Genomic DNA, 24,355 nt, shown 5'->3' on the forward strand with positions numbered 1-24,355 from the left:
TTTGCTCTATAACTTCTTCACTTAACATACTAACCGAAGAACTTATCAGAAACGCCCAAATGAATCCTTACTGACTACAATGACTATAATAACTCATTTGCTGTAACTAACTGACCTTGTGGAGAAGGGGTGGGATGATCGGGTAGAGGGGGGGGGGGGGGGTCCTCCCGGACAGACAGCGATGGAGGCAGCGAGGGGGGGGAGAAGGAGAGAAAGCGAGAGAGAGAGAGAGAGAGAGAGAAAGAGAGACGAGCAGAGAGAGGGGGTGGGTTATTTCTGAGCTCAGGGCCGAGGATTAGGCAGGGAGCAGTCCCAGTACGATGACAGCATCCAGCTTTTAGCCAAACCCCCCGCACACCACATCACCATCATCATCTGGCGCGGGAGGATATTTTCGAGAAACGGATTTCGTCTCGTATAAAATCTCTCGTCTTTTAGTAGAAAAGAGGGGGGAAGCCTAACCACCAATCCCCCCCCTCCTTAGACTCCCGGTCTCCCGATCAACCACGAGGTGAGTCCTTTACTTATTTCGCGGCGTTTGCTGTCTGATGAAGGACAGGAGCGCCCGGCTGGTTACGCAGGCGCCGACCGGCACCTTGCGTTCAGACAGCCCTGCCATTTGCACCGATTATCATCTGAATATGAATAATTTAACTCGTGGTCACTTTCCCATCACCCGCGGGCTACACCCGGGACCCTATATTTGACGGAGGTGGCGGAGATTTAAATCCGATTAAGATTACGCTGTAAGGGAAACAACAAAAGAGTGACGTTTCTTCTTCTTCTCTCTTTGTTTAGCCCCCTGGATTGAGCGGCATGGCTGATCAAAGTTAGTGTCTGGCCTGTGAGATGGCAGATATCGATGCTTTTAGGGGCATTCATGATGGGTTTGTGAGAGAGGCGCTGAGGTTAAATCTCACAACCCCCAGTATATTAATATTATATCAACACAATATAATATACAGTTATAGCAAAATCTCAACAAAATAGTGCTCGGTCTATAATTCACCATATTCTCAAACGCATGTGTTATGCATCGGTATTGGAAATCCACGCTGTCGTGTGCGCAGTGAAATCACCGTCACTAGCTACAGATGGGAAATGCACGGACGAAATCCTGGCTGATCAGAGGAGGAGGGGGGTGGGTGGGTAGGGGGGATGCCAGGAGTCTGGGTAGTAAAACACGCACACTATGAATGGGCGTAGGCGATGTGCAGCCAGCCTGAGACAATCGTCTCTTCCGATTTTTTCTTCGCTCGTGTCCTTTGGCCATGCACCGCTCTCCCTGCTCTATCTCTCTCTCACGCTCCCGTGCCGTGTCGGGCATGACAAGAGCAACATAACTAGACCGGAACAATGCGTTTCGCTTGTTCTGGGGCCCTCCGTTTAACGCATGGCGTGATTTAATGTGACCGCTTTGTTGCGACCCAGACGTGTGTAGTAATGCAGCTTCCACTCATTGCTATCTTCTCATTGATATCTTCTTTTCATGCTTCTGTTTGCGGTCCGTATGGCGTTTTGGCGGATCCTAAACATAAAGCTGCTTTCACTCAGCGTGTATACATGTGAGCACGCCGCCTGCGCTCCTGCCAGCGCTGCAGGCTTTGTGCTATGACTCAGGGATGTATGCTGAAGCATGTGATGGGAATTGCTGCTCTGAGGTCACTCCGCCAGAGAAGAAAAGCGACGGGCAGAACTTGCACATCAGGAAAAACTTGATGCCTGGCTGCATTATCCTCGATCTTCTCTGCTGACTGCTCCTCTGCCCCACTTAACCAGAGCCAGTCTACCATCCTCTCCCTCTCTCTTCATCTTTAGTCTCAGCTCCATGTCTCCGGGGCAGACTGTGCTGCTGCTGAGCTGGTGTTTGGCTGCTCCTGCTCCCAATACGCTGACCAGTACGACCTGCTCAAGAATTCATCTTCAGTTCATGTTATTATAAAGAGGAAGATTTCCGCTAATTAGTAGTCACGGGTTGCCTAATGTGATTGTAGAGGCTGTTTCTGGTGGATATATGAAGGACTATATCCATGCATCATGGGTTTATTATTGAGTATTTTGCACCTGTTTCTTCCTAGAGCTGTCGCCAGAGGAAACAGGAGACGTGACCTCATTCATGTGACAGCTCTCTGGTGATGCCACCACTGACTGGCAGTGGTATCTTAATGTAGGCCAACCCCCCATTTCTGTGAACATATAGCAAAAGACTTTGAGAATGAAAAGAATTTTCCTTAAAAGCCCAAGCAAATCATCGGCTCCTAATAATCAGGTTTTCTGTTCTTAGCTGTGATATGAAATATTGAAAGCCTGCTGTATCTGCGTTATTACAGAACCCGGGCATTATTATAGCTTGTAGCAAACAGACTGAACTCTTATTGCTTTTACTTAAAGATAAGACTTGTATTGTGTTCCTCTTAAGGATCACCGACTTGAAGGAAATTGACTCAGACAGCAAAAGAAAAAAAGTGTTGCAGAAATTCCAGACTTGCTACATCTATCACCCTGGTATATCCAAAAGCTTTCCTCAGACATCAGACATCTCCTCTCTTTTTATGTCTGTCTGCATGTTTCCTTCTCTTTAGAACCATGAGAACCATTGATATAGATCTGTGACACAACACAACGTACCCATTATTTAATAGTGCACAGGGGAGCTCAAGCCTTGCCAGGTCGCTGATGAAAGGGGGAATGAAACAAGCGGTGCACGGTGAGCTCGGTCTCCATAATGCTAATGGAATGAGCTGACAGACGGAATGAGAAACAGAAGATGGGATTATGTCTGGAAGACAGGTTGCAGTAACAAACAACCAGCAAAACACAACATGCCGTGAAGTTAAACAAGCAAACAAGCTGTTCCTTTTAAAATCGACCTTATCAGTGATTTTATTCCTTCTTATTTTTTGCAATTGCATAGCATGGACCACTGCCACATGCCGCATCATATAAGGAAAACACGCAACCTCCACCAATAGAAAGTCAACAAAAACCCCTACAGCTAGCTTTGGTGATGTTTCTACTTAATTTTATGGCAGACCATCACCTGGAAATTTTGTACAGCATTTTATGCTGGCATGCTTAGTGGATGTTGAATCTAAATATTTAATGGGCACAAGAAAGCATCAGCCTCATGGTAGCCCTAAACAAAAAGTCAGAGATTCTCCAGAGTCAGCTGGATTCATCATCCATGCGCCTCAAGAGTCTCCCCCAAATTCTGTGGTAATATTTGTAGACATACACATCATGGTGCCCACGGAGCCACAGCCAATCTGGCTAAAAATACAAGACTATGTAGGGGCGTCTCACAGGTTTGGTGGTTTGATCTCTGCCTCCTGCTACTTTGTATCCTTTTACTGGATATCAAAGCACCTCTAAAAACCTCTTCCAATCTATGTATGTATGTGTAATACCATATAAATACACACGCTTTAACTCTTTACCCCCTGAAAGTCTATTAAGAGCAACACTTGAAATGCTTTTCTGAACTGAGCAGCTTCTGTCATATTTCAGGCCTGCTTATAGAAGAAAATTACTGGGTGTGTATCAGAAATTAGTGAGGGTGGTCTCTACCTCTGCAGCTAACCTCGGAAAAGGCCGGAAACTGTCCTAATGGCAGTCAAACCACAGCCTTATTGATATATACTGAGGTGTCAAAAGCTGTCATTAAGGGTGCGGGGAAGGTCGTCAAATGTCGTCTTTATGGAGAAAAGAGTTAATGAAAAGCATCTGATGATTCATCATGGAGTCGCTTTTTAATTACTTTAACCAAAGTTGAACATTATTTTAGACACGGTCCATTTTAAGTTCTGTGGTTATACAACATCCACATATTGAGCTTCTTACACGAAGCGACTTACAGTTCCTTACTTACACGCATAGAGCTACAGTGAGCACTCAAAAGCGTCTTTTTATTTAGACATTCATTAGCAAATTTAATGAAATAATCAACTTTTTTTGACTTTCTAAGAACACATTGTGAGCGTTTCCCCACCTTATATATAAGCAGTCAAGCATTTATTTACTTTATTTTTAAAGTCCTTCAGTATGAGTAAAGCAGGGCTGCCCAATCCCAGTCCTCGAGAGCTACTATCCTGCAGCTTTTAGATGCATCCCTAATCCAACACAGCTGAATCAAATGGTTTGATTACCTCTTCAGCATGCCATCGTGTTTGGCAAAGGCCTGATAACAAGCCATTCATTTGATTCGGGTGTGTGGGAACAAGGATGCATCTAAAAGCTGCAGGACGGTAGCTCTCGAGGACCGGGATTGGGCACCCCTGGAGTAAAGTATCTTGTTGCACTAAGTAAAAGACAAAGAACAAATCCTGCACTCTGACTGACTCTGGGGGGTTGTGTTGTGTGCTCTGCTTGTTGTTCTTCACGTTTACAACTTTGCATTTATGAAATCTGAATCATTTCAGCTGTCTCACATTAAATCCCCCCCCCCAAACACCACCACCACCACCTCCTCCAGTCCTCCAAGTATTGAAACACGCAGTATTTTCTGCCAAGCGTGCTGCTGTTGGACTGAATGTTCCCTGAAGTCTGTGTCCAACTTTATTGGCAACAACTGTGAGCCAAAATGAAATGTGGAGTTGCTGAACCAACCCCTGCTGCCGCTGTCCTGCACCTCATGCGGTGCAGCTGTATTCGGCGTGTCGTGCTCGGCTTGGGAAGGGGGTTGGGGTGCGTATGTGTGCACGGGACAGATTGGGAACAAGATGTCCAAAACACCCAACCGGTCCTTTCTAAATAAAATCTGTTGTCGAGTCAGTGGATTCATGCCCTGATGCGACTTCTCTGTGCCACGTTCAGGTTTTTCTGTACCGACGTGGTTTAGCCCAGCAGTGCTAATTGGGCTTAAAACCATTTTCTCTTCAGCTGACTGCACAGGAACTGCCCGTTCAGTACCACCTCTCAGCCCCCCTGAGGATAGAGTCCAGAAGCCCAATTCTATGAACTGCATGCGTCCTCAAACTGGGATTAAATAACTGGCTGTTTTGTCAGCGACAGAGAGACATTGTGTGAGGAAAATGAGCAGACGGGGGAGGGATTGTCTTAGAGAAATCAGACACAGACAAAAGAGAGAGAAAAAAAGAGGGAAGACAGACTTTATTACCTAACAGCATTCTTCTACGTTCGCCATGTAAAGTGAAGGCTGGTGTAGGGGTGAGAAGGTGAAGGGAAAAAGAGGAGGGAGACTGAGTGAAAGGCCAGGCAGGCTCTGAGGCTTACTGATGAGTTGTTTGCATGGTGAGCTCGGGGATTTCAGGACGTGACAGTGCAGGATGGCATTTAAGATTCACTATTGATTCAGAGAGAGATTAAGGAGCAGACCCGTCACCGTCTTCCACTGTGCTGGGTTTGGATAAAATGAAGATGCTGGCACATATTGAGAAAACTGAAGCGATCTCTCACAGTCAGAGAGGAGGGTTCTACCAACGCTACAGGTCTGAGTGTTGTCTATCTGTTTGTTAACAGCTCCTTCTGTCTCACTGTTTGCTCTCAAACGGTGGTAAAAAACCTCGCCTTCACTTGACCACCCTTTCGCCCGCTCCTCCTGATGAACGGACTCTGTCACCTTCCACTTTTTCTTCTTTATTTCCCCGTCCTCTCCAGCAGCTTTCTCCTTTCATTTCTTTTGGCGCTGCCCTCTTCACCCTTTTTAAAACTCTCCCCCTTTTCTTTTCCCTCTTCAATATCCTGTCCTTTCTTTCTTTTCTTTGCCCTGACCAATTCTCTTTCTGTATCCCTGCCCCTTTTCTCAGCCCCCTTAGAGCCACCCCCCCGCGCTCCTTTCTCCCCCTGCTTCCAACCCCCATTCGCCCTCTCTCCTTCTGTGCTCACTCTTCTTCTCCTGGCCTGTGTTGGCAAAGTGGCAGAAGGAGGCGGTTGGAGGCTGAGCTAGCTGCATTAGCCCCATACATTATTCATGTGCCCTGCAGTCTGTGTGGGTCCAGGTCCTCCTCTGCCTTGTCTGAGGGACACATGGGCCTCGTGAAAGAGCTCTGTGTGTGGGACACAGGGCCCGATGGAGGAGCTACATGATGGGACTATCAGCTCCTTGATTTCTGCTCCCTCTTGTAGAAGAAAGCAACAAAGAATGAGCGTTTACATCATAGATCAACATTCAAGTGCAGAATAAAGTGGTTTCCTTAGATGAGAGCAAGAATGTTTATCCAGTGTTTTCTCCTAATTCAAATTTCTCCTTGTACACATCAAAGCCCTTCATTTCCACTGAAAACCAGAGTCTGGCTTAGGTTTCCAACATATCTGCCCTGATGTTCACATGAAAGACTTGTCCCCTTTTAATATCGGCCAAGATCGCTGTTTGCCTGGCAGTGGTTCTCTCTCCAGCTCATCGGGATTCACAGGCTGTCCTCTCTGCTTTTAGAGCACACCCAGTTAACTGAACTGTTAACTGAACTGGGCTGTATGAAATTTTAATTTAGACAACCAGACGGAGATGGAGTGCCTCCTCTCTCCATCGCCATGAGCTTTTGAGGCTGTGGAGGAGCAGTGGATGAGAGCGAGAGAGCCTCTGGGACTAGAGGAGGAGCCTTTTTGGAAAACCACAACCAGATACTTGTTTCATGCTCACATCTGCTTTGCCTGACACACTTATGTGTTAACAAGAAAGTATACTGACTACTTGATTAGAATTCACTTTCTTTTAATGAACAGGTTAAAAATTGAGCTAATAGAGGTTAATCAGTCCCAGAAACCGGTTGTTTCCTGCTTCATTCTAATTATAAACTTGTCACGTGGATGTGTTTTGACAGGTTTTCCTGATAGTGTTCTGCTCTGCACAGGTGGTGTAGCTCCAGATTGGCATCGGCCCTGATGATCGCAACAACCCCTCTCCACCTCTTTTCAACCTACCCAGAGCTGATGTCTCAGAGGGCGAGGGGGTATGTTTGTTCCGGAGTCTTGAAGAGACAAGCTACATCACGGTGAGTCACGCACTCTCTGAGTCTTCAGTGAAAATGTGAAACACCGGGCTGTTTGCTTTCTCTCCTTTTTTCGAGAACTATGAGGGAAGTGCAGTCACAGTGTATTTCCTCTTGGATCTGCTAGACTAGCTTTACTAGTAAAGCTGCAAATGTGAGCTGCAGTTGATGATGGCCAAGATAGTAAACTCGTTGCTCCAGTGCTTAGGTTGTGTACAGTATGTATATAAAAAGTGCTGCCCACAGAGACTGTCACTGGAGATGACTACCTGACTCTGCAAGGGCAATGAAGGTGAGAGAAAGAGGGAGAAAATGACAGACAGAAGAGAGGAAGAATCATCTCACCCAGCACTTGAACGTGCACGTATTTGCCCATCCATACACCTGCACGTTTAACACATAGTGAATGTTTCTTCCAGTGATCAAAGGGGGAGCAGATGTAATACTAAGTGCACTTGGTTCCTTGTGTGCATTTGTCTACTACCTACTCTCACTCAGTCTTCTTCATCCATGTTTATCTGGCTCTATCCGGATAAGCAGGAGGTGCTAAAGTGACACCCTGACCAGTGCGGGCTTGTGCAGAGCGAGTACCTCTAATCCTCTTAAAGGACAAACCTACACTGCATGTTTTACTACCATTAAGGAGGGCTAGTCAGCGCTGGCCTCCATTCAGCAGAGACACTGAAGCAGAGGTGGGTGAATGTGAAGAAAAAGACAAATTCTATCCCATAGATGTACTTTTACACACAGTAGTAGTGCTTAATATCTACCGTTTACAGCACAACATGCATTGTTTTTACATAACTCAGAAGTACTGTGAGGTAATTCCTACTTTAATGACTCATCCTTCCTCATTTATTGGACACAGGCATGTTTTTAAAATGCTAGGAACAAGTGTGGCAGACGGCCAGAGCCCTGCCTCTTTTAAGCTCTTCACAGAACTGTTGGCATGCAGCAGTTTGATCCATATTTCCGAAGGCCGGTCAGACCGAGCACTTGGATTGGTTTCCCCCAGGCCAAGGTATGGATCATTAAGTTTCAGGAGGGCATTCATCATCGTTAGCCAAACAGATCAGATCTAGGTCACTGCTTTTCCCGTCCCTGCCAAATTTTCCCCTTTGTTTTCCCTCTTTCAGTGGATGAAACCGCCCAGCATGGCCACAAACAGCAGATGAAGTATATCACGAGGGAGTATCTGCTGAAAACAAAACTCAGCATAACTTAATTCCCCTTCATGCCGCAAATAAAGGCTGTCAAGTAATTATCAGGCGCTCTACAAGCCTCTTCCAGCTGCAGAGTATTGATTGGCTGAAAGAAACAAAACCCTTTTGAGGGGCGTAGTAAGTCTTGAGATTTGGTTTGCGTTCAGTCGAACTCCCCAGGGTTAAAATGAGCCCTCCATCGCTCTTTATGTCCTCACCACTGCCTTGTTTAAGGGGCAAGCTCAGCAGAAAATGTACAGCTGCAGAGTGGTGGTGTTGTGAACGTTCATACTGGGGCATACTTGTGAGTCCTTTTATTGTGTGATGATGCAGTTGTTGTTGTTTTTGAGAATCAGGTCATTTCGCCATGTTTTGCTGCTCATGCTGACTAAACTCCACCCCTTTCTCTCACAGCCTTTTTTTTTTTTTGCTTTCTGCTCACACATCTGATTATTCATAGTGTTCGAGGCAGGCTGCATGCGGTGCATATAAAAAAGGGCCTAGATGCAAATGTAGCTGGAGCACAATTCTCGCACTGATTGCACAGTCCAAAAAAGACAGAACTGAGCTCTGAGCTCAGTTTCATTTATTCCAACCAAATCCTTTCATCTTCCTCCCACGTTTCCCTGTTCCTCTGCGTGTTCATGCACTTTTCTCTCTTTGTCGCTTCAGATAAATGGAGGAGCAGGAGCGATGCAGGAGCAGGTCTCCGGCTCGGAGGGCCAGTCGGGTGCAGCAGGTGGTGGGGACAATAATACGACGCACTCGAGAGTCTCTTAGCAGGTACGGAATTAAAAGGAGTCTGAGCTGAGGGGGAAGATGTTTTTGTGGTGAAATCAGTGCAAAGGTGTTTAGAGGGTGGATTTTGATGGGAAGAAACTGAGTATGACAGAGTTTTAAAAAAATATATGCTTATATGCTAAAAACAACTAAACAATGTGTAAAGAGTGGAAGAGGAACTTTAAGCACGTCTAAGCCTGGTGCCAGATTCTTGAGTGACACAAAAATGAAAAATGTGGGAAGTGCAGGTGTGTATTTGTTCAGCATGCTGAGGAAATTTACTGACTCATTGTGAGTTAGCAATAGCTAAAAAAAAAGGGTAAACAGCACGTGAAAAACAAAAAGAGGCAAAAACTGAAGAAGAAGCTGCCTTTCTCAACCTGTTATGGACGCACTAAGACACAAACACAAACCAAACCTCCTCCCTACACCCACACACTGAGCCACATAGCTAAGTACATATTCAAACCCGAACTGCCTGACTGTCCCTCTCTCATACACAAACTTGTCCCACAGCAAACCACAAATATGTTTTAAAGAATCCTTCATATTTGGCTGTCCGCTAAGACACATTCTCAGCAATGAACGCGTTGCTGAGAAATCCCAGTAAACTTCCTCCTGGGAATTCCTGGCGAGAAGCATATTCGTAATCGTCCCCGAGGGGAATTTCGGTTCACAAATAGTTGTCATCACTGTCATCGCACATCATAAATAAACGACAAGCATACATTAAATGCAATCATGAAGAGAGCTGCAAATGCACTGAAAGTCCGCAGTTAAAAACTGTGTACTACCCTGGCCTGCAGCTTGTTTAGCAATCCAACAGCTGACAGAACAAATGATCTCATATATTTATTTGCTTTAGTCCTCCCCAGCCTTCTCATATGACTTGTGTTGAAGCTTTGCATAAAGAGGGTGTTGAAGGCCTGCCAGAGAGACCTTTGCCCTGTGACGGGGTCTTAGTTACCAAAACACAGCGAAGATCTATCAAGTTGGTGCAAATGATCTTTCACAATATTCTCCCGGCCTGTTTTTGTTAATCATGTTGAGGTTGTAAAACGCACAGATCACACCAAAACCTAAACCGATTCAATAAAAGTGTCAATGTCTGATGTGCCTTTGTGAAAACGTCAGACATTTTTTCATTCAAAAGTAAACCTATTTCCAGGGTGCATTCAAGCCAAGGATGTATGTTAATCTGTTGGTGTCATTTAGTCAGTGTTAATAACAGATACAGCTTCTGAAAGGTGATTATATGATACTTTTCTCTAATTAGTTATAAATTAAGTGTATTTAATAATAGTGAACAGACAACAACATGTCACCTTGAATTCTATATCATTTTGAGATTCACTTTGGTTCATTTTGACCTTCCATTGCCTTGAAAATGTTCAAGGTTAAAGGTTCAAGGTAAATGTACACCACAGTAGTTATTGTGACTTGAATAAATGCTGTTATTTTACACCAGTAAAGTGAACTTAGCATGCTTTTCCATTATCTTTGGTTATATATATCCTCTTATGATGGTTAATGTTCATTTAGACAAGTTTCTAAATAAAGAGGTTAAATAGAGAGTATTCCTGACCTGAATGATCAAAACACTCGATTTTAGAAAGTTTCTTTCTACTGCAGCTCTCGGTGTGGGTGTAGCAATCCCACTTTTGTGAGGAACAGCCAATCAGAAGAAAGTTGACTTAACTGTAGAGAAGCTAAAATAAGTTGTCTTCAGACAGTGAGTGAAATGAGAGGCTGCATATGGCCTAAAATATATACAAGCTGTCTGAACTGTGGAGCCGGAAATACTGTGTGACACCGCAGAGAAGGTTCGCTTTACAGGATTTCTGTGCTACGTTTTAATCAGCAGTCACTGTGGAACAAATAAGAAACGTGATCTGGAAGAGCAAAAAGTAAACTTTCTCCTCTTTGAATACACTACTTGAATACATAGTATCTCTTCATGGCTGTCGTCGCCTCCAGTTGGATAACCCATCACCCTGTCTGACTTCCTCAGAGAGCGGTTGCTAGGCGATGGGAGGTCGCAGCGCTCCAACAGTCTGTCCAATCAGAACTTCCAGGCCAAGCTGACATTGCAGATTACCAGGGACCCGGTCCTGGACAGCAGCACTGGACATGGCTTCACCCTCACCACAAACGCACCCCTGCTGGTCAGGGACATCGCCACAGGTACATCGGCCGTGCAGTGGCTGTGAGTTAGCGTTACCAAATTGCCACCTGCTTTATGCAATTTTCGCTGCATGCAGCAAGCATATTTACACTTTACCACTCTCTCTCTATCTCTCTCACACACACATAACACGCACACACACATTCCTGGCATTCAGGCCCCGGGGCACGGTGCCAGAGAAGCCACGAAAACAACAGAGCCACCTGCTCATCCTTTCTAAATTCAATCACTTTTCATTTATGCAACTTTGATGGGGGATAGAGAGACTGATAAAGAGAGACAGAGTGCAGGGGGGAGAGAGGGAGAGATGCTGATCCATTACTTTATGTCTATCCTGTAAAATAAGCTGATAAATGCAGTGAGGAGGGTCCCACCCTGCCACTAGCGCTGTAGCTGCTGCCAAGGAAAAGGAGAGACGAATGAGATAGGGAGAGTGAAGTGATAACAGAAGACAAGATTTAATTGAGAGAGAAGATGCCAGCAGGAAGACCCAGAGGGAAATACACAACCAAAGTGCAAACATGGCTAAAGAAAGCAAAGTAATGAGCGTGAAAGTGTACAGAAAGTAGAGAGGGGATGAACAGTTGGTGACACTTAGGGATTGGGAATAGTCAGAGAGGCCATGTTGGTAGATGCTGAAGGAAAGTGAAGGATGATGAAGTAGGGTAGAAAGAGGAAGAGGAGGAATCGCTATTATGAAAGCTTAACAGGAGGGGACTTTGGCTTTTGGGTGTGTGTGTTTATGTGCAAAAGCTTGCCATGCTGTACGGCTTGCCTTCAGTGGGTCACAAATCAGGGACAGACGGGGCTTTGCCAGGCAGACTGGGTGTGTGAAAATTTGTGGGTGCATGTGTTTACGTGCACAGATGCTCAGCGTGTCTGTGTGCTTGTGTGTTAGAGTAAGCTGAAACTGCTGTGCCTCAGTCGTGCTCGCTTGCCTGAAGACAAATGAGTATAAATAGCTACAGAAAGCAGAGCCGAGCCGGGCTGGAAGACACCCAGAATAACCTTAACCCTTCACGTCCCGGAGAGCTCAGCCGAACGCTGTTGAGTCAGCCATATTGAACAAGCACGTGTGTCATTCTGTGTGTGTGTGTGTGTGTGTGTGTGTGTGTGTGTGTGTGCGTGTGTGTTTCCCTTTGTCTCCACGTACGCAGGTGTGGGTTTTTTTGTTTTATGCAAGCACTCACTCTTTTCATTGTGTGAATTTGTGCATCTGTGTGTGTGTGTTGATGGGAATGCGTGTGTTTAGGAAGTCCTGCAGATGGGATACTATTCCCAGGGGACCAGGTGCTGCAGATTAATGATACAGCAATGGAGGATTTGAGTGAAGAGCAGGTGGAAAATGTCTTAAGGTGAGGAGATCCATCTATCTATCTACAGTTGTGGTCAGAAGTTTCCATGCACTCATCATGGGCATGAATCTCAGGGTAATTTGGGGCTTTTAATATTTTATTTGAACTTTTCTTTTTCCAGGGTTGAATTAATGCTTTTAAAGACTTTTGAAAGCAAGAATTGGGTGCAAAAAATCGAATTTATTTTCCATTTTTCTAAATCACACAGGATCAGTGGTATCCACACAGGCTCAAATATATAGCCCAACTAATATTTGGTTAAATGTTGTTTAGAAATCTTTCCAGCTTGTGTAAATCTCAAATTCTCCTTCTTAGAAAACTGTAGATTTAAGGGACTGTATGTATATAATTCAGCCTGTATGTGTACTTTCGATTATGTGTAAATTAGAGAAAATTCAAAATAAATTCTATTCTCGTTTTTCACAGTCATTAAAGAAATCAATGACAATTATTTCTGTTGTTTTCTGGGATTTTGACGCTGATTCATGTGTGACTGCGGGTGTAGAAGGCTTAGTGAGTTAGCGGTAGAGGTCAGAGCAGAAGATGCTGACTTAATAGCTGAGCAGAAAGGTTATGATCCCTCCTCCGTCTGTGTGAATGAATGCTTCTTCTCTGTGTTCAGGAACTTGGAGGATTGTATCAATGTGACTATCCTGCGGCACATGACAGTGAGTACAAAGAAGACATTAATGAGCTCCTCACTACACAGTCTGTATGCCATCGCTCATTTAAACATAAGCTGTCTGTGTGCTCCCAAGCATGTGACTCTTAGCTTGCCTCTTCTGACTGGATTAAGCACTTTACATTGTGCTGTGATGTATGTATCGACCGTCTGAGTACAGCTCTGAATGTTTGCATTTTAAAGCCTGCTGGCGTCAGTGTTACTCATGTGTGTCTTAGCCCATGCTTCATCCTTCATGTACAGTAATGGTGCTGATGTGTGTGTGTGCTACAGAATCCCAAGTCATCCATTATGTCAGCAGAGAAGAGAGCTCGTCTGAGGAGTAATCCAGTTAAAGTGCGCTTTGCAGAGGAGGTGGTGGTCAATGGGCACACTCAGGTGAGAAAACCTTATCTGATACAGAAGGAGGCTGCCAAACAAAAAAACAAGCATTTACTGTAAGGCTACAAGCAGCAGTCAATTCACAGTCTTCCACATAATGAAATATTCTTCATTAGGGCTTATGGGCTAACATTTCTTGCAATCATTTAATATTTGATCTTTTCTCATCTGATATCGATTATGTCTGACCACATCTCTCACTTCTTTCCACCAGGGAAACTCTCTTCTCTTCCTGCCCAATGTTCTGAAAGTCTATTTAGAGAACGGACAGACCAAGGCTTTCAAGTTCGACAACAACACCACCGTCAAGGTATGTAATAAACAGGATTACCGGCCTAGTTAGAAAGTTTTACCCGAAAAGAGCATTTAGAGCTTTTACTTGGTGGCTTCATTGAGTGGCTCCATCGTATAGTACGTTACACGTTCGCCTAACCAGCAAAAGGGGGTGTGATCCTGGGGCAGGAGGAATGGGGCAAATCCATCCAGGGTTATGTTAGAAATGGCCATATCAAACACGCAAAATTACCTGCTCTGGAAGCCCTCGTGAATAGGAGAACAGCTGAAAGTAGCTCGCTCATCGGCCTGATGGACTTGTTTATCTTTTGATAGATATAGTAACTAAGTGACCCAAGAGATGCCTACATCATTCATGGTTGACGTTTTTATTACATAACAGCAGTGTGCCCCAGTAATAAGAAGCCTGACAACAGCTATTTTTAGCGTAGTCTTGAGAAATAGTTCTTCTGGGTTTATAAAGGTCTTTCAAAGTTTTACCTTTGGACTTTTTCACTCATATTCAGTCTAGTCCTTGTGTCTTTACACACAACAGAAAATTTGGAATAGACCAATTTCAAATTTGAATTTCAATCTATGAGAAGATAACACAGTTTGACTGGCATAAAATAGTATTTTTGCACCAACAAAAAAAACAATTAGCCAAAACCAAGGCATATCTCACCATGGTGTGCAGTGTGCCCTTAAAGAAACTGAGGAAACAGGGTCTTAATCTACTCTTCACTGTAGCCTCATCAGAAATGGTCTCAGTAGAAGGATGGCCTCCCCAGAGCGTGGACCTCAACAATATTGAAGCAGTGAGGGATCATTTTGACAGAAAACTGAGTAAAATGAAGCCAACATCCAAAGAACAGCTTTGAATGTTTTTCAAGGAGCCTGGAGAACTGAAGACTACTTAAACAAATTACAGGAAGGCCTACCTAAGAGATTTCAGGCTATGGTGAAGAATAAGGGTGGTCACACCAAATACTGACTTTCAAGCTCATTAGAACTGTATAAACTCTATTGTTGCCCTATATATGGTATGTTTCATGTATGTTTGCATACATAACAATAAATTGCTGCACCTACTTACCATTTTCCTTGCAACATATAAAGAAATGACTCAAGACGGTCCTCTTATGAGCCAATAAAAAGCCCACACAGTTTCTTAAAACCACCACGAGACTGAGCACACAGGTGAATGTAGCTGTGAGATGCTTGGTAGGACCAGGTGGGACTATTTTGAAATTAAGTGCACCAGAAGCTAAGGTATGATTTCCCCCAAAGGTGTCACAGTGTGGGTTGGCTATAACAGTTGTAGTTCATTGGGAGATACTGTTTCTGAAAAAGAAAATTATGAAAAGGTCAGTAAGTCACCATCAGTAGGTACATGCTTCTGTCTTTATGAGCAGGGTATTATTTTTACAGCAGCTTTTGTATTTCTGTTTGTTTTCCCAGCTGAAGCAAATCTGAGACAGGGAATCAGCTTTGTCCCTTTGCCCTCAGTGGAGTGGGACGAAACATGTTTGTCTAAGAGGTGTGAGCTGTTGGTTTTTTTGTCATTCCAGGACATTGTTCTGACTCTGAAGGATAAGCTGTCCATCCGGGCCATCGAGTACTTCGCCCTGGTGCTAGAGCAACAGTACAGCATCACCAAACTGCTGCTACTGCATGAAGATGAGCTCATTCAGAGGGTGAAGGAAAAGAATCCATGTGGAGATATCTCGTAGATATGTATGAAGATTAAATGCTACAACTTTCCACCTCTATCTTTTGTCTTCACCAGGTGGTGCAAAAGAAAGACTCCCACGATTACAGGTGTCTGTTCAGGGTTTGTTTCATCCCCAGAGACCCAGGAGACCTACTGCAGGATGACCCCTCTGCCTTTGAGTACTTCTTTTTACAGGTCAGAGAAGCTCCTTTATTTGTTGTCACCATTACGGTCATGCATTGTTTATCTCAGAGACTTTTGCTCTGAATTATTTCGCAATTAGACTTTGGTCCTTTCTCTGCGTATGTACAGAAAATAAAACTTTGTACCCACTTTATGCTGAGTGTGCTCTGAAATTCTTCGAAAATATTGCAAAAGTAGCTCTGAAGTCAACATGCAGCCCCTCCTTATAGCTTCATGGCCTTATCCCTATAACACGTTGCTCACATTCTTTAGTCCTTCTTTTGTACAAAGCAGTTACATACTTGCTCTGATGATGCTAAGTCTTGATATTGTTACATGTGGCCTGTGCGTGTTTTTGTTGCTCACTAAAGCAGTGGAGAGTGCCGCTTATGTCATGCCAATTTACTGTTTCATTGTCTTCGCCGATTGTGTTTTCCCTGTCAGTGTCAGGTCGCTGGTTTACTTACAGATATGCTGATGAGCTACGTGCTTTGCAATGTCTGACATGCAGAGTATGCTGGGACAAAAATCAGGTCACTGTAAGGTGCGTGTGTATTATGTAATACTAAAACTGTGATTCTTTCTGCCTGCAGAGTGTTGGCGATGTGCTACGGGAGCGTTTCGCGGTGGAGATGAAGTGCAACACTGCACTCCGCCTGGCAGCCCTGCACATGCATGAGAGACTAGATAGTTGTGGACAGACCAGAACCTCAGTCAAGAGTATTACGTGAGTCATACGCGTGGGAGAGTTTCCGTTTAGGGGTCACACTAGTAGGACACTGTAATTGTGGTACTTCTCATTATAGGTTTTGAGTAATAGGGCCTTGACATTTTTTCACTGCTGCAATTACTGTGATTTGTCTAGGATGAGGCAGCTCACTAAATGCCTAATCTATTAATGTGATGGGAGAGGTTTAGTGGGTGTGTGGAGGATATTTGCCCCATTACTTGAGAGTGGAAGTGTCTCAAAATGCAAAGCAAACATCCATTTTTTCTAAGGATTGCGGCCTGGTTGTCATACATTGTTGTACATTGTATATATTGTAGTATAGAGCAGTTATCTGTACATTTCTATACTTATCCCACAAGTTATAATTGTGAAGACAACTTGCAATTAATGGGGCTGAAAGCTGAACTATGACTGTTTAGTAATATCTACTGGTAGTTTTTTTTTTTTTTTGGTTTGTTTTTTTAAAGAAATAAAGCTCAGTGAAATTTCTGAATTTAACTTCCGATATTAAGTGTATCTTTGTCCTTACATTACAACCTCTTTTCACTTTTCATGCATTTCTTTGTAACATTTTATTCACTGAGTACTTTCATGCCTCTGCAAATGTGGCGTTGACAGGAAGGAGTTCGGCTTGGACAGCTTCATCTCTCCTACGCTGCTGGGCAACATGAGAGAGAAGGACCTGAGGAAAGCCATTAGCTACCACCTCAAAAAGATCCAGTCCCTGCTAGAGCCACGCCAGAAGGTAAATGGATAAGTGGAAGGAAAATGTGAGAGGTGTAAAGAGACACATAGTGACAGCAGTGACTTCAGGCTACGTTTTAGCTGAGATGTATGAGGACTGCTAATCTTCCTAAGGTTTAAAGCGGTATATGGAAGAACAGCAGCTTGGAGGAAAAATAGATGTTGAGTAGGAGGCTAATTAAAAAGGTGAATAGTCAGTATCAGGCTTGGGTAATGCCACCCACCGCCTTTTTTGTCTGTCTTGCTCATACTGTATATCTTCTCTGTGGTGTTATAGGTAATATCTGCCAATCAGGCTCGTTTGGCCTACCTCACTCAGCTGGGAGAGCTCATTTCTTATGGGGGACGGTCGTACACAGCCACAATGATGGTAAGGGCTAAAGGCCTCATGTAAATTGGTGGATCCATTTGCTAAACGATGGAAATTGCAACCAATTAAAATGACTGCAACACTTATTTCCTTTCTTCCTTCTCCTTCCAGCTTCAGGACAGGGAAGTGCTGGTCACGCTGCTGGTGGGAGCCAAGTATGGGATGAGTCAGGTCATCAACCACAAGCTCAACGTGATCTCTACGCTGGTCGAGTTCAGCAGCATCAGCCGAGTGGAGCTGCTCACGGAGTCGGACAAAGTCAGCTTGCTGCGCATCTCGCTGCATGACATGAAGGTGAGGGGGCCTTAGGTGGGATATACATGTTCATCGAGTTGCAAGGCTGTATTATTCGTAAACATATAGACGTGGCACAGATGTTCATTCACCACACTATATTCATGAACATGACACTAAATATAGGTCAAGCATTCTTTCTCTACTATACATGCGATATAAAACAGTATACAGCCTAAGGCTAGCTATATATAATGTTAATTCATGAATGCAAAGGTGACTGTCTCTCCTTCTTTCTCCCACTCCATCGCTTTCCCCCTCTTACCCTTTGGCTTTAAACACTACTACTTTACCTTTTTTCTGCAATACCCTCCCCCTCTCAGCCATTTGCCTTACTGATGGACTCTCTGGCAGCCAAAGACTTAGGGTGTCTGCTGGGAGGCTACTGCAAACTCCTGGTGGATCCCAATGTCAACGTCTTCCGTCTGGGGCGCCCAAAAGTGAGGGTGCACCGGATTCCTGCTGAAGAAGGTGTGTGTGGGAGGTTCGCCGTAATAGAGGGCGTGTGCTATGAATCCCTATCAAGTGAGCAAAAACTGTTTCACTTAAAACGTATGACTTTCTGGCTTTGGCCTTTTTGATAGCCTTTTTTTCACCTCACATGTTTATTTATGTCACCATCCAGTACGGATACGGATAAAAAAAAAAAGATAAGATGTCATTTTTTTTTTTTACTATCAAAAATTAAATATTATTCTCCTTTATGAATGCACTAACACAGCTTTCGCAATGCTTGTCTGGTGTTTGTGCACTTTCTGGGTTTTATTAGGTTATGTGTCTCGCTGCTGCAGTGACTCAGACGACTCAACAGACGAGGATGACCCGATGGATTCTCAGAATTACAAACGCCCAGACCCAGCAAGTCAGGACTGGGAAGAGAGGAGAAGAGAGGAGGAAGAGAAGAGGAGAGAGGAAGAAAGAAAAGAGAGAGAGGAGCACAAAGGCAAACAGGAAGTGAGGATAATAGTGACAACAGAAGGTAAAGGAAATGAGAGTCCAGATGAAGGAGGAGCAACAGGAAGTGGTCTGCATAAATTCAGTGTTATGGATGAAGAAATGAACCTGGACTCTTCCTGGTACCACACTGACCTGCGAGTCACCAGCAGCTTCTCCAGCTTGTCCAGCAGTTCCTTGAGCACTGCACTTGAGGAGAGCAGTGCTGCCAGCAAATCCAAATCTCGCCTTCACGGGCCGCACGTAGGCGAGGATGTTCCGAGTTTTGATGTTCACCACCCCTACCTCCTGGAGCCAAAACGCTATCAAGGGCCACGTAGACCCACTAACCTCAATTACCGTGGGAATGACAACTCTTGCCTCTGCTTTGCTGACCTCTCCAAGTCTGACTTCCTACCAAGCCCGCCTGGGGCTACCAGTGATGACGATGATGACGATGAAGAGGAGGAAGATCGGGGCGCTGAGACACTTAGACGTATTTCTAAGATTCCTAGTTCAAGAGATTTGAGAATGATTGACAGCATACCCTTTCAAAGATCACCTATTAAAAGAAAGAAAAAGACCCCTCCCAAAGTCCCAGTAAGAACAAGTTCAATTCCTGGGAGCAAAGCAGGAAAGGCTGAGAACCGCCTATCAAAGGATGAAGACAGCATGTTTCTGACACCTTCACCCAACCCCAAGCCGAATCTTTTGGTCAAAGACAATGTCTCAGACTCTGAGGATGAGTTTTTCGATGCACAAGAGAGATTTACTCCTCCAGTTCCTGATCTCTCAGGTTTGTTTACAGCATGCTTGATAACTTAGTCCCTTGATGGTATATTTATCTGTGTACTGGTGACATGTGACAGCACTGTGACTACGATATGTTGAAAGGAGACGGGACAATTGTGAGAAGATGTGTGTCGGTCCATTAATACCTGTCTTTCTGTTGTTTTCATTTCATTTTTCTCATTCTCTCACAGATGCAGAGCTGGCTGACCGACGCAATGCTAATCGTTTGAGTGGAACCTGGAACAGTCTTCCAGCTGTCTCGCGGAAAGAGCCGTCATCTCCACTTGCCAATAAAAGCCAATCCTATAAAGCCAAGAAAGAAGCGGATACACTTAAAGCCCCTTCGAATCAACTCAACAACCAGCAAGGCAGTCCTTCAAAGCCATCACAGAAACCTGATGTTAAGGTCAAACCACCATTGGCACCGAAACCACAGCTGCCTCCCAAACCTCAGATCATTCCTCCCAAGTCTCCCCAGCATGGGAGATCATATGCCCAATGCAATGGAGATGCCTCTGGACGTTTGTCGTCGGAACTCCTTGAAATGGAGCCGGACACCATGGAGTTCAAGTCGGTCACATCAGGTGGATTGCCTATGTCGTCATCCTTGATCACAGCAGTGCGATATAGCAAGCAATCACTATCACAAGATGAAGAAAAGACAAAAAGACAGGAAAGCAGCACAAAACAAAGTAAAGATCTAGAAAATGGAGCGCGTGCTGTTTCCAAAAAAGAAAAATACATTCCTGATGAATCGCAAATTCCTGAAGCTGAGGGGAAAACCAGTGGAACTGACCTGCTAACAAAGAGGCCAGCAAGCCTAACCCCAATCACTCGCTCTAATTCAGGAACTAAGCTAACAATACCCCCTCCAGTGCCTCCCAAACCCACTTCACCAAGCAATCTTCACCCCTTATCGCTACCTGCCAGCTCTCCCGTCTCTCCTACTGATCCAAGCAAAGGGATCTGTAAGGATGGCGTCAGTACTCCAAATGGAATTCACCCTTGGAGCAGTCGTAATGGGAGCATCCAGTCAGGACCTAGAAGGGTCTCTCTGAGCCACGAGAGCCTTTCACCCAAAAATACAGATGCACCTCTTACAGTTACCACCTCGCTGACCTCAACCAATTCTAAAGGGGGCCTAGAAAGCAGAGAATCTGGAAGATCTGGTTCAGGATCTGACCTGAGAACCAGCTCCTCCAGTCTAGGAGGCAGGCTACCTGCCTCAGCCCTGAGAGGGAAGATTCAGGCCCTTCCTTGGTACATGACCCGTTCCCAGGAGATATTAGGAACTCTGGACTATCCGTCCACTAGTTCCATCAATGGCGACACATCTGGATTTGGCTCTGGTTTGTCTGTAGCCAGTGGCTTATCAGACCTAAACAAAACTCCTGTCAAGGACAAAGAGAGTGTGCCCTCAAAATCAGGAATCAAAGGGACCATTTTAGATGATGGAGCTGAAGTTGTCATAGCAACAATCAAAGAGGCCCAAGAATTGTCGGCACACATGAAAAAGGCCAGTGGAACAAACGGCTCCCACCCTAATCTAAGTTTTAGAGAAAATATTGCACGTAGCAGCAGCGTTTCATCAGAGCAGCCTCAATCGCGGTCTCACTCAGCAGTCGGGTTGGGAGGTGTGTCCAGCATGGAGATTGGAGGTGACTCACCGACCTCTTCACTGGCAGACAGCACTCCTCCACAGCAACACCGGGAGGCTTGTGGCTGCCGCACTGTTTACGCCAACTGTTTCAGCGGAGACACAGAGGATGGCGTTAGCTTTGATGATGAGCTCACAGTTTATGAGTTCTCCCGTCGCATACGCCCAAAACCTGTCCAGCCGGCACCTGCCCCATCTCCTACAACAACACCCTCTCTCAAACCCAATATTCTTTCACTGCTGAGGGACAACCCTCGCCCGCTGTCTACTTTCTCTACGACCTCTTCTGAACTCAGTCCTCTTGTTTCGTGTCCAGTTTCACCCACAACCTCATTCGGCGGCTCGCTTCGTTCCCTAACTAACAAGAATTATGGTGGGCTGAAAGGCGGCTTTGCCTCTCTGCGTCACGATATAGATCAGCTTCTTCTGGTCTTAGAACGAGGTGCACCTGAGCAAACAGAGCAAACATCATGCCAAGATGCAAAGCAAGATAGCACAAAGTTAAAAGTAGGGCCTGATCTAAATCATAATGGAACCGAAGACAGCCCTGCCCCAGAAGCAAGCCTAAAGTGTAATAGGATGACACCTGCTACCATGACAGAGGCCGAGAGGAGTCTTCTTCAGGCTGAGGCTCGACGGTTAGCATCTGGATGTCAACGAGCCACGCGGGTAGGCTGGGCGCCCGATGAAGCCCTGCGTTCTTTATCCAATAGTTTTAGTGCCCTGGTACAGCTGTCGGCAGCCTGTCTGCAAACAAACCCTTGCACTGGTTGTGACATGTGCCATAATACAAATCTGGTTCAAAAAGTTGAGGACAATGATGGCCAAGAGGCCATGGACAAGCTGAAAGAGATAGTGGGGCTGTATCGGGAGTTTGTTGGGGCTGTTGAGACAGCTGGAACTGGCGCTGGGGCAGTGGGTAGGAGCGGGGGCGTCAATGGGACCGTACAGGGTCAGGGAGAGGTCGACGGGGTAAGGCTGCTAGCCAAACGATGCACTGTGCTCATCTCGTCTGTATTCGCACTCACTCAGCTCTTCCGGACACCCACGGTAGAGCCCTCGGACACACCCGGACATGTACCTCTAAACTTTTGATCTGTGAACTTTTACCCACTAATAACGCACTGACTCTAGAGGTGAAGACAAGAAGAAGCAGCACAGAGCTATCTGGTGTGTAACGCTTGTGTTCTTGTACAGTAAGTGCCATGCACACCACACCACAGCACACACATCACACACACACCCACATTGAAACACAAACACCAAACACACCCCTAAAACGAAGCGATGTCACTTCGTTGCTAAACCTCTCCTTGGACGCATATGGACTATGCATTTGTACATATGAATTTTATAATTATCTCATAATTCTCTTATTTTATGATACAATATGTGTATGTATGTAATGATGAATTACCCATGTATGTATTTATGTATTTATTTTTACAATATTTGCACCATGATCTGTGACTGGCAGGTCTCTGGTGAGGAAAAAAAGAACTATGGATGTCACTGGAACTTTTTTTTTTTCCCCTCCCCTTTGAGACAGTATTACGTTATCTTTTTGCTGCTTTAAATATTGCTCCACTCCACAAGGTGTAATCTGTAAATTGTCATTTTCTACGTTTATGATTACGGTACATTTACTGACAAACTACAGGAACTATTCTGTATCTCACTTGCGAAATATAGTAATAAACTGATTTGTTTTATATGTGCAGGTTTTGCACCTTTGTAAGGATTTAGTTTTTCAACATTACAGTCACGACTATACCATTACACAGCAGGGAGAGCACTTTTGACTGTTACAGATTGCACCTTTTTTTGAGACATGTACCCTTGTGTAAACTGTTTTTCTGCCCCTTCCCGGTCCATACCTGACTTTGTGTGAATGCTTCCTGGATATAACCCCATTACCCAATCGTATGCAGTATTATAATATTACTCTAGTTTTCATCCAAAGGACACTACATACAGTATATATTTTCTGGGAATGTGTGGGTGAGGTCCACCCAAACAGGGGACCTTATTTATGTAGTTTTTTGGGTTTTTTTGACGAGGCACAAGAGTGACTGTTAAACTCTATCCAGATGTAGCAAAGATCCAAAGTCTTAAAACACTGAGCCACAACTGTTCCCTGCCAATGTTTCGTCTTTGGGTGCACCACTTTATTAACTGAGTACTGACTGATGGATGGGCTGATGGTCAATGCTGGGGTCAGAACTGTAGATATACATTTATATCTCTGTGTCCTATTCTGTCCCTACTTTAGTTTATGGCTATGCAAACATAAACCCCTCAACCCCCCCACATACTCTGTTGTTTTTTGCGCTAACATTAAAAACAAACAGCAGCTGCATTATGTTTGCTTGAATATAATGGATGCTTTCTTTGTTTGGAATGTTGGTTTTTGTCTTGTTTCTGGAAAACTTTCTGCATTAAGGAATGCAACATTTTGCAAGGTTGCATGGCATTAGCATTTTGTCAATATAAAGACTTCTGTCTATACTGATGTCTGTGAACTTTCAGTAAAAGGACTACGTTGCTCAATCGGTTTGCTGATGTACAGTGTTCACTTATCAGCTCCTCCATATCACATGACGCCATCCGATTTGAAGGATTTACTCGAGCCACCTACAAACAACAGGAAGCTAATTAAGCCAAATCAGTCAGCGGTTGCTTATTCAAATATGATAAGGGGATTAGCTGAAATAAAGACTGCTTAAGTGCTGAGAAACAGCTGGTGAGGGGAAAGGTAGTGTATTTAATCTTCCAGACTGATGACTGAGGGAAATTTTGTTAAGGTAGTTGTGCAGCCATTACCATGCTAACGTCAAGACGTTGTGTCTCAGGAGGGTCTCCTGTTGTTCATTAGGCTGGCTCCATCAGTAAAGAGTGCCTGTGTCACTAACTCTTTCCTGTACGGGAACATTGTATGAACAGCATTTCATAGTCAGAGAGTCCACTGTGTTTCTACAGAAGCAGCCACTTTTCCATCCCCACATAAAACATGAAGTTAGTGTACCAAGAAATGTATTGTTTGGGAATAAATGAAACACTGACCTTAATAATGCTGTCTTGAATATTTGGGAACTGTGTGTACTTTCATTTACCAACAAGCAATTCATGAAGC

The 24,355-nt window shown here is 44.5% G+C and overlaps 1 protein-coding gene across 2 annotated transcripts; it reads left to right on the forward strand.

Moving 5' to 3' along the window:
• Positions 1-256: 256 nt before the first annotated feature.
• frmpd1b (FERM and PDZ domain containing 1b) lies at positions 257-24,290 on the forward strand. Of its 2 annotated transcripts, none has more exons than XM_026192965.1 (17): positions 257-511; positions 6,810-6,950; positions 8,822-8,932; positions 10,941-11,113; positions 12,367-12,469; positions 13,092-13,137; positions 13,425-13,529; positions 13,747-13,842; positions 15,377-15,502; positions 15,595-15,714; positions 16,296-16,429; positions 17,051-17,177; positions 17,454-17,546; positions 17,658-17,840; positions 18,164-18,365; positions 18,610-19,569; positions 19,757-24,290. In XM_026192965.1, exons 3-17 carry the CDS (start codon positions 8,826-8,828, stop codon positions 22,315-22,317), a joined length of 5,136 nt encoding a protein of 1,711 aa, XP_026048750.1. In that variant the 5' UTR covers positions 257-511; positions 6,810-6,950; positions 8,822-8,825; the 3' UTR covers positions 22,318-24,290. The 2 variants fall into 2 exon arrangements, with proteins under 2 accessions (XP_026048750.1, XP_026048758.1); XM_026192973.1 differs by having other exon boundaries at positions 18,164-18,311.
• The last annotated feature ends 65 nt before the right edge of the window (positions 24,291-24,355 follow it).

The sequence above is a fragment of the Astatotilapia calliptera genome, chromosome 2 (assembly GCF_900246225.1).
Source record: "Astatotilapia calliptera chromosome 2, fAstCal1.2, whole genome shotgun sequence".
Classification (NCBI taxonomy): domain Eukaryota; kingdom Metazoa; phylum Chordata; class Actinopteri; order Cichliformes; family Cichlidae; genus Astatotilapia; species Astatotilapia calliptera.

What these genes read in the sequence shown, in the direction of transcription:
- frmpd1b (XM_026192965.1), top strand. Translation starts at nt 8,826, where the DNA reads ATGGAGGAGCAGGAGCGATGCAGGAGCAGGTCTCCGGCTCGGAGGGCC. An exon ending in TTGAGTACTTCTTTTTACAG is followed by an intron (nt 15,715 to 16,295) that starts GTCAGAGAAGCT and finishes TTCTGCCTGCAG; the next exon opens with AGTGTTGGCGATGTGCTACG. An exon ending in CGTACACAGCCACAATGATG is followed by an intron (nt 17,547 to 17,657) that starts GTAAGGGCTAAA and finishes TTCTCCTTCCAG; the next exon opens with CTTCAGGACAGGGAAGTGCT.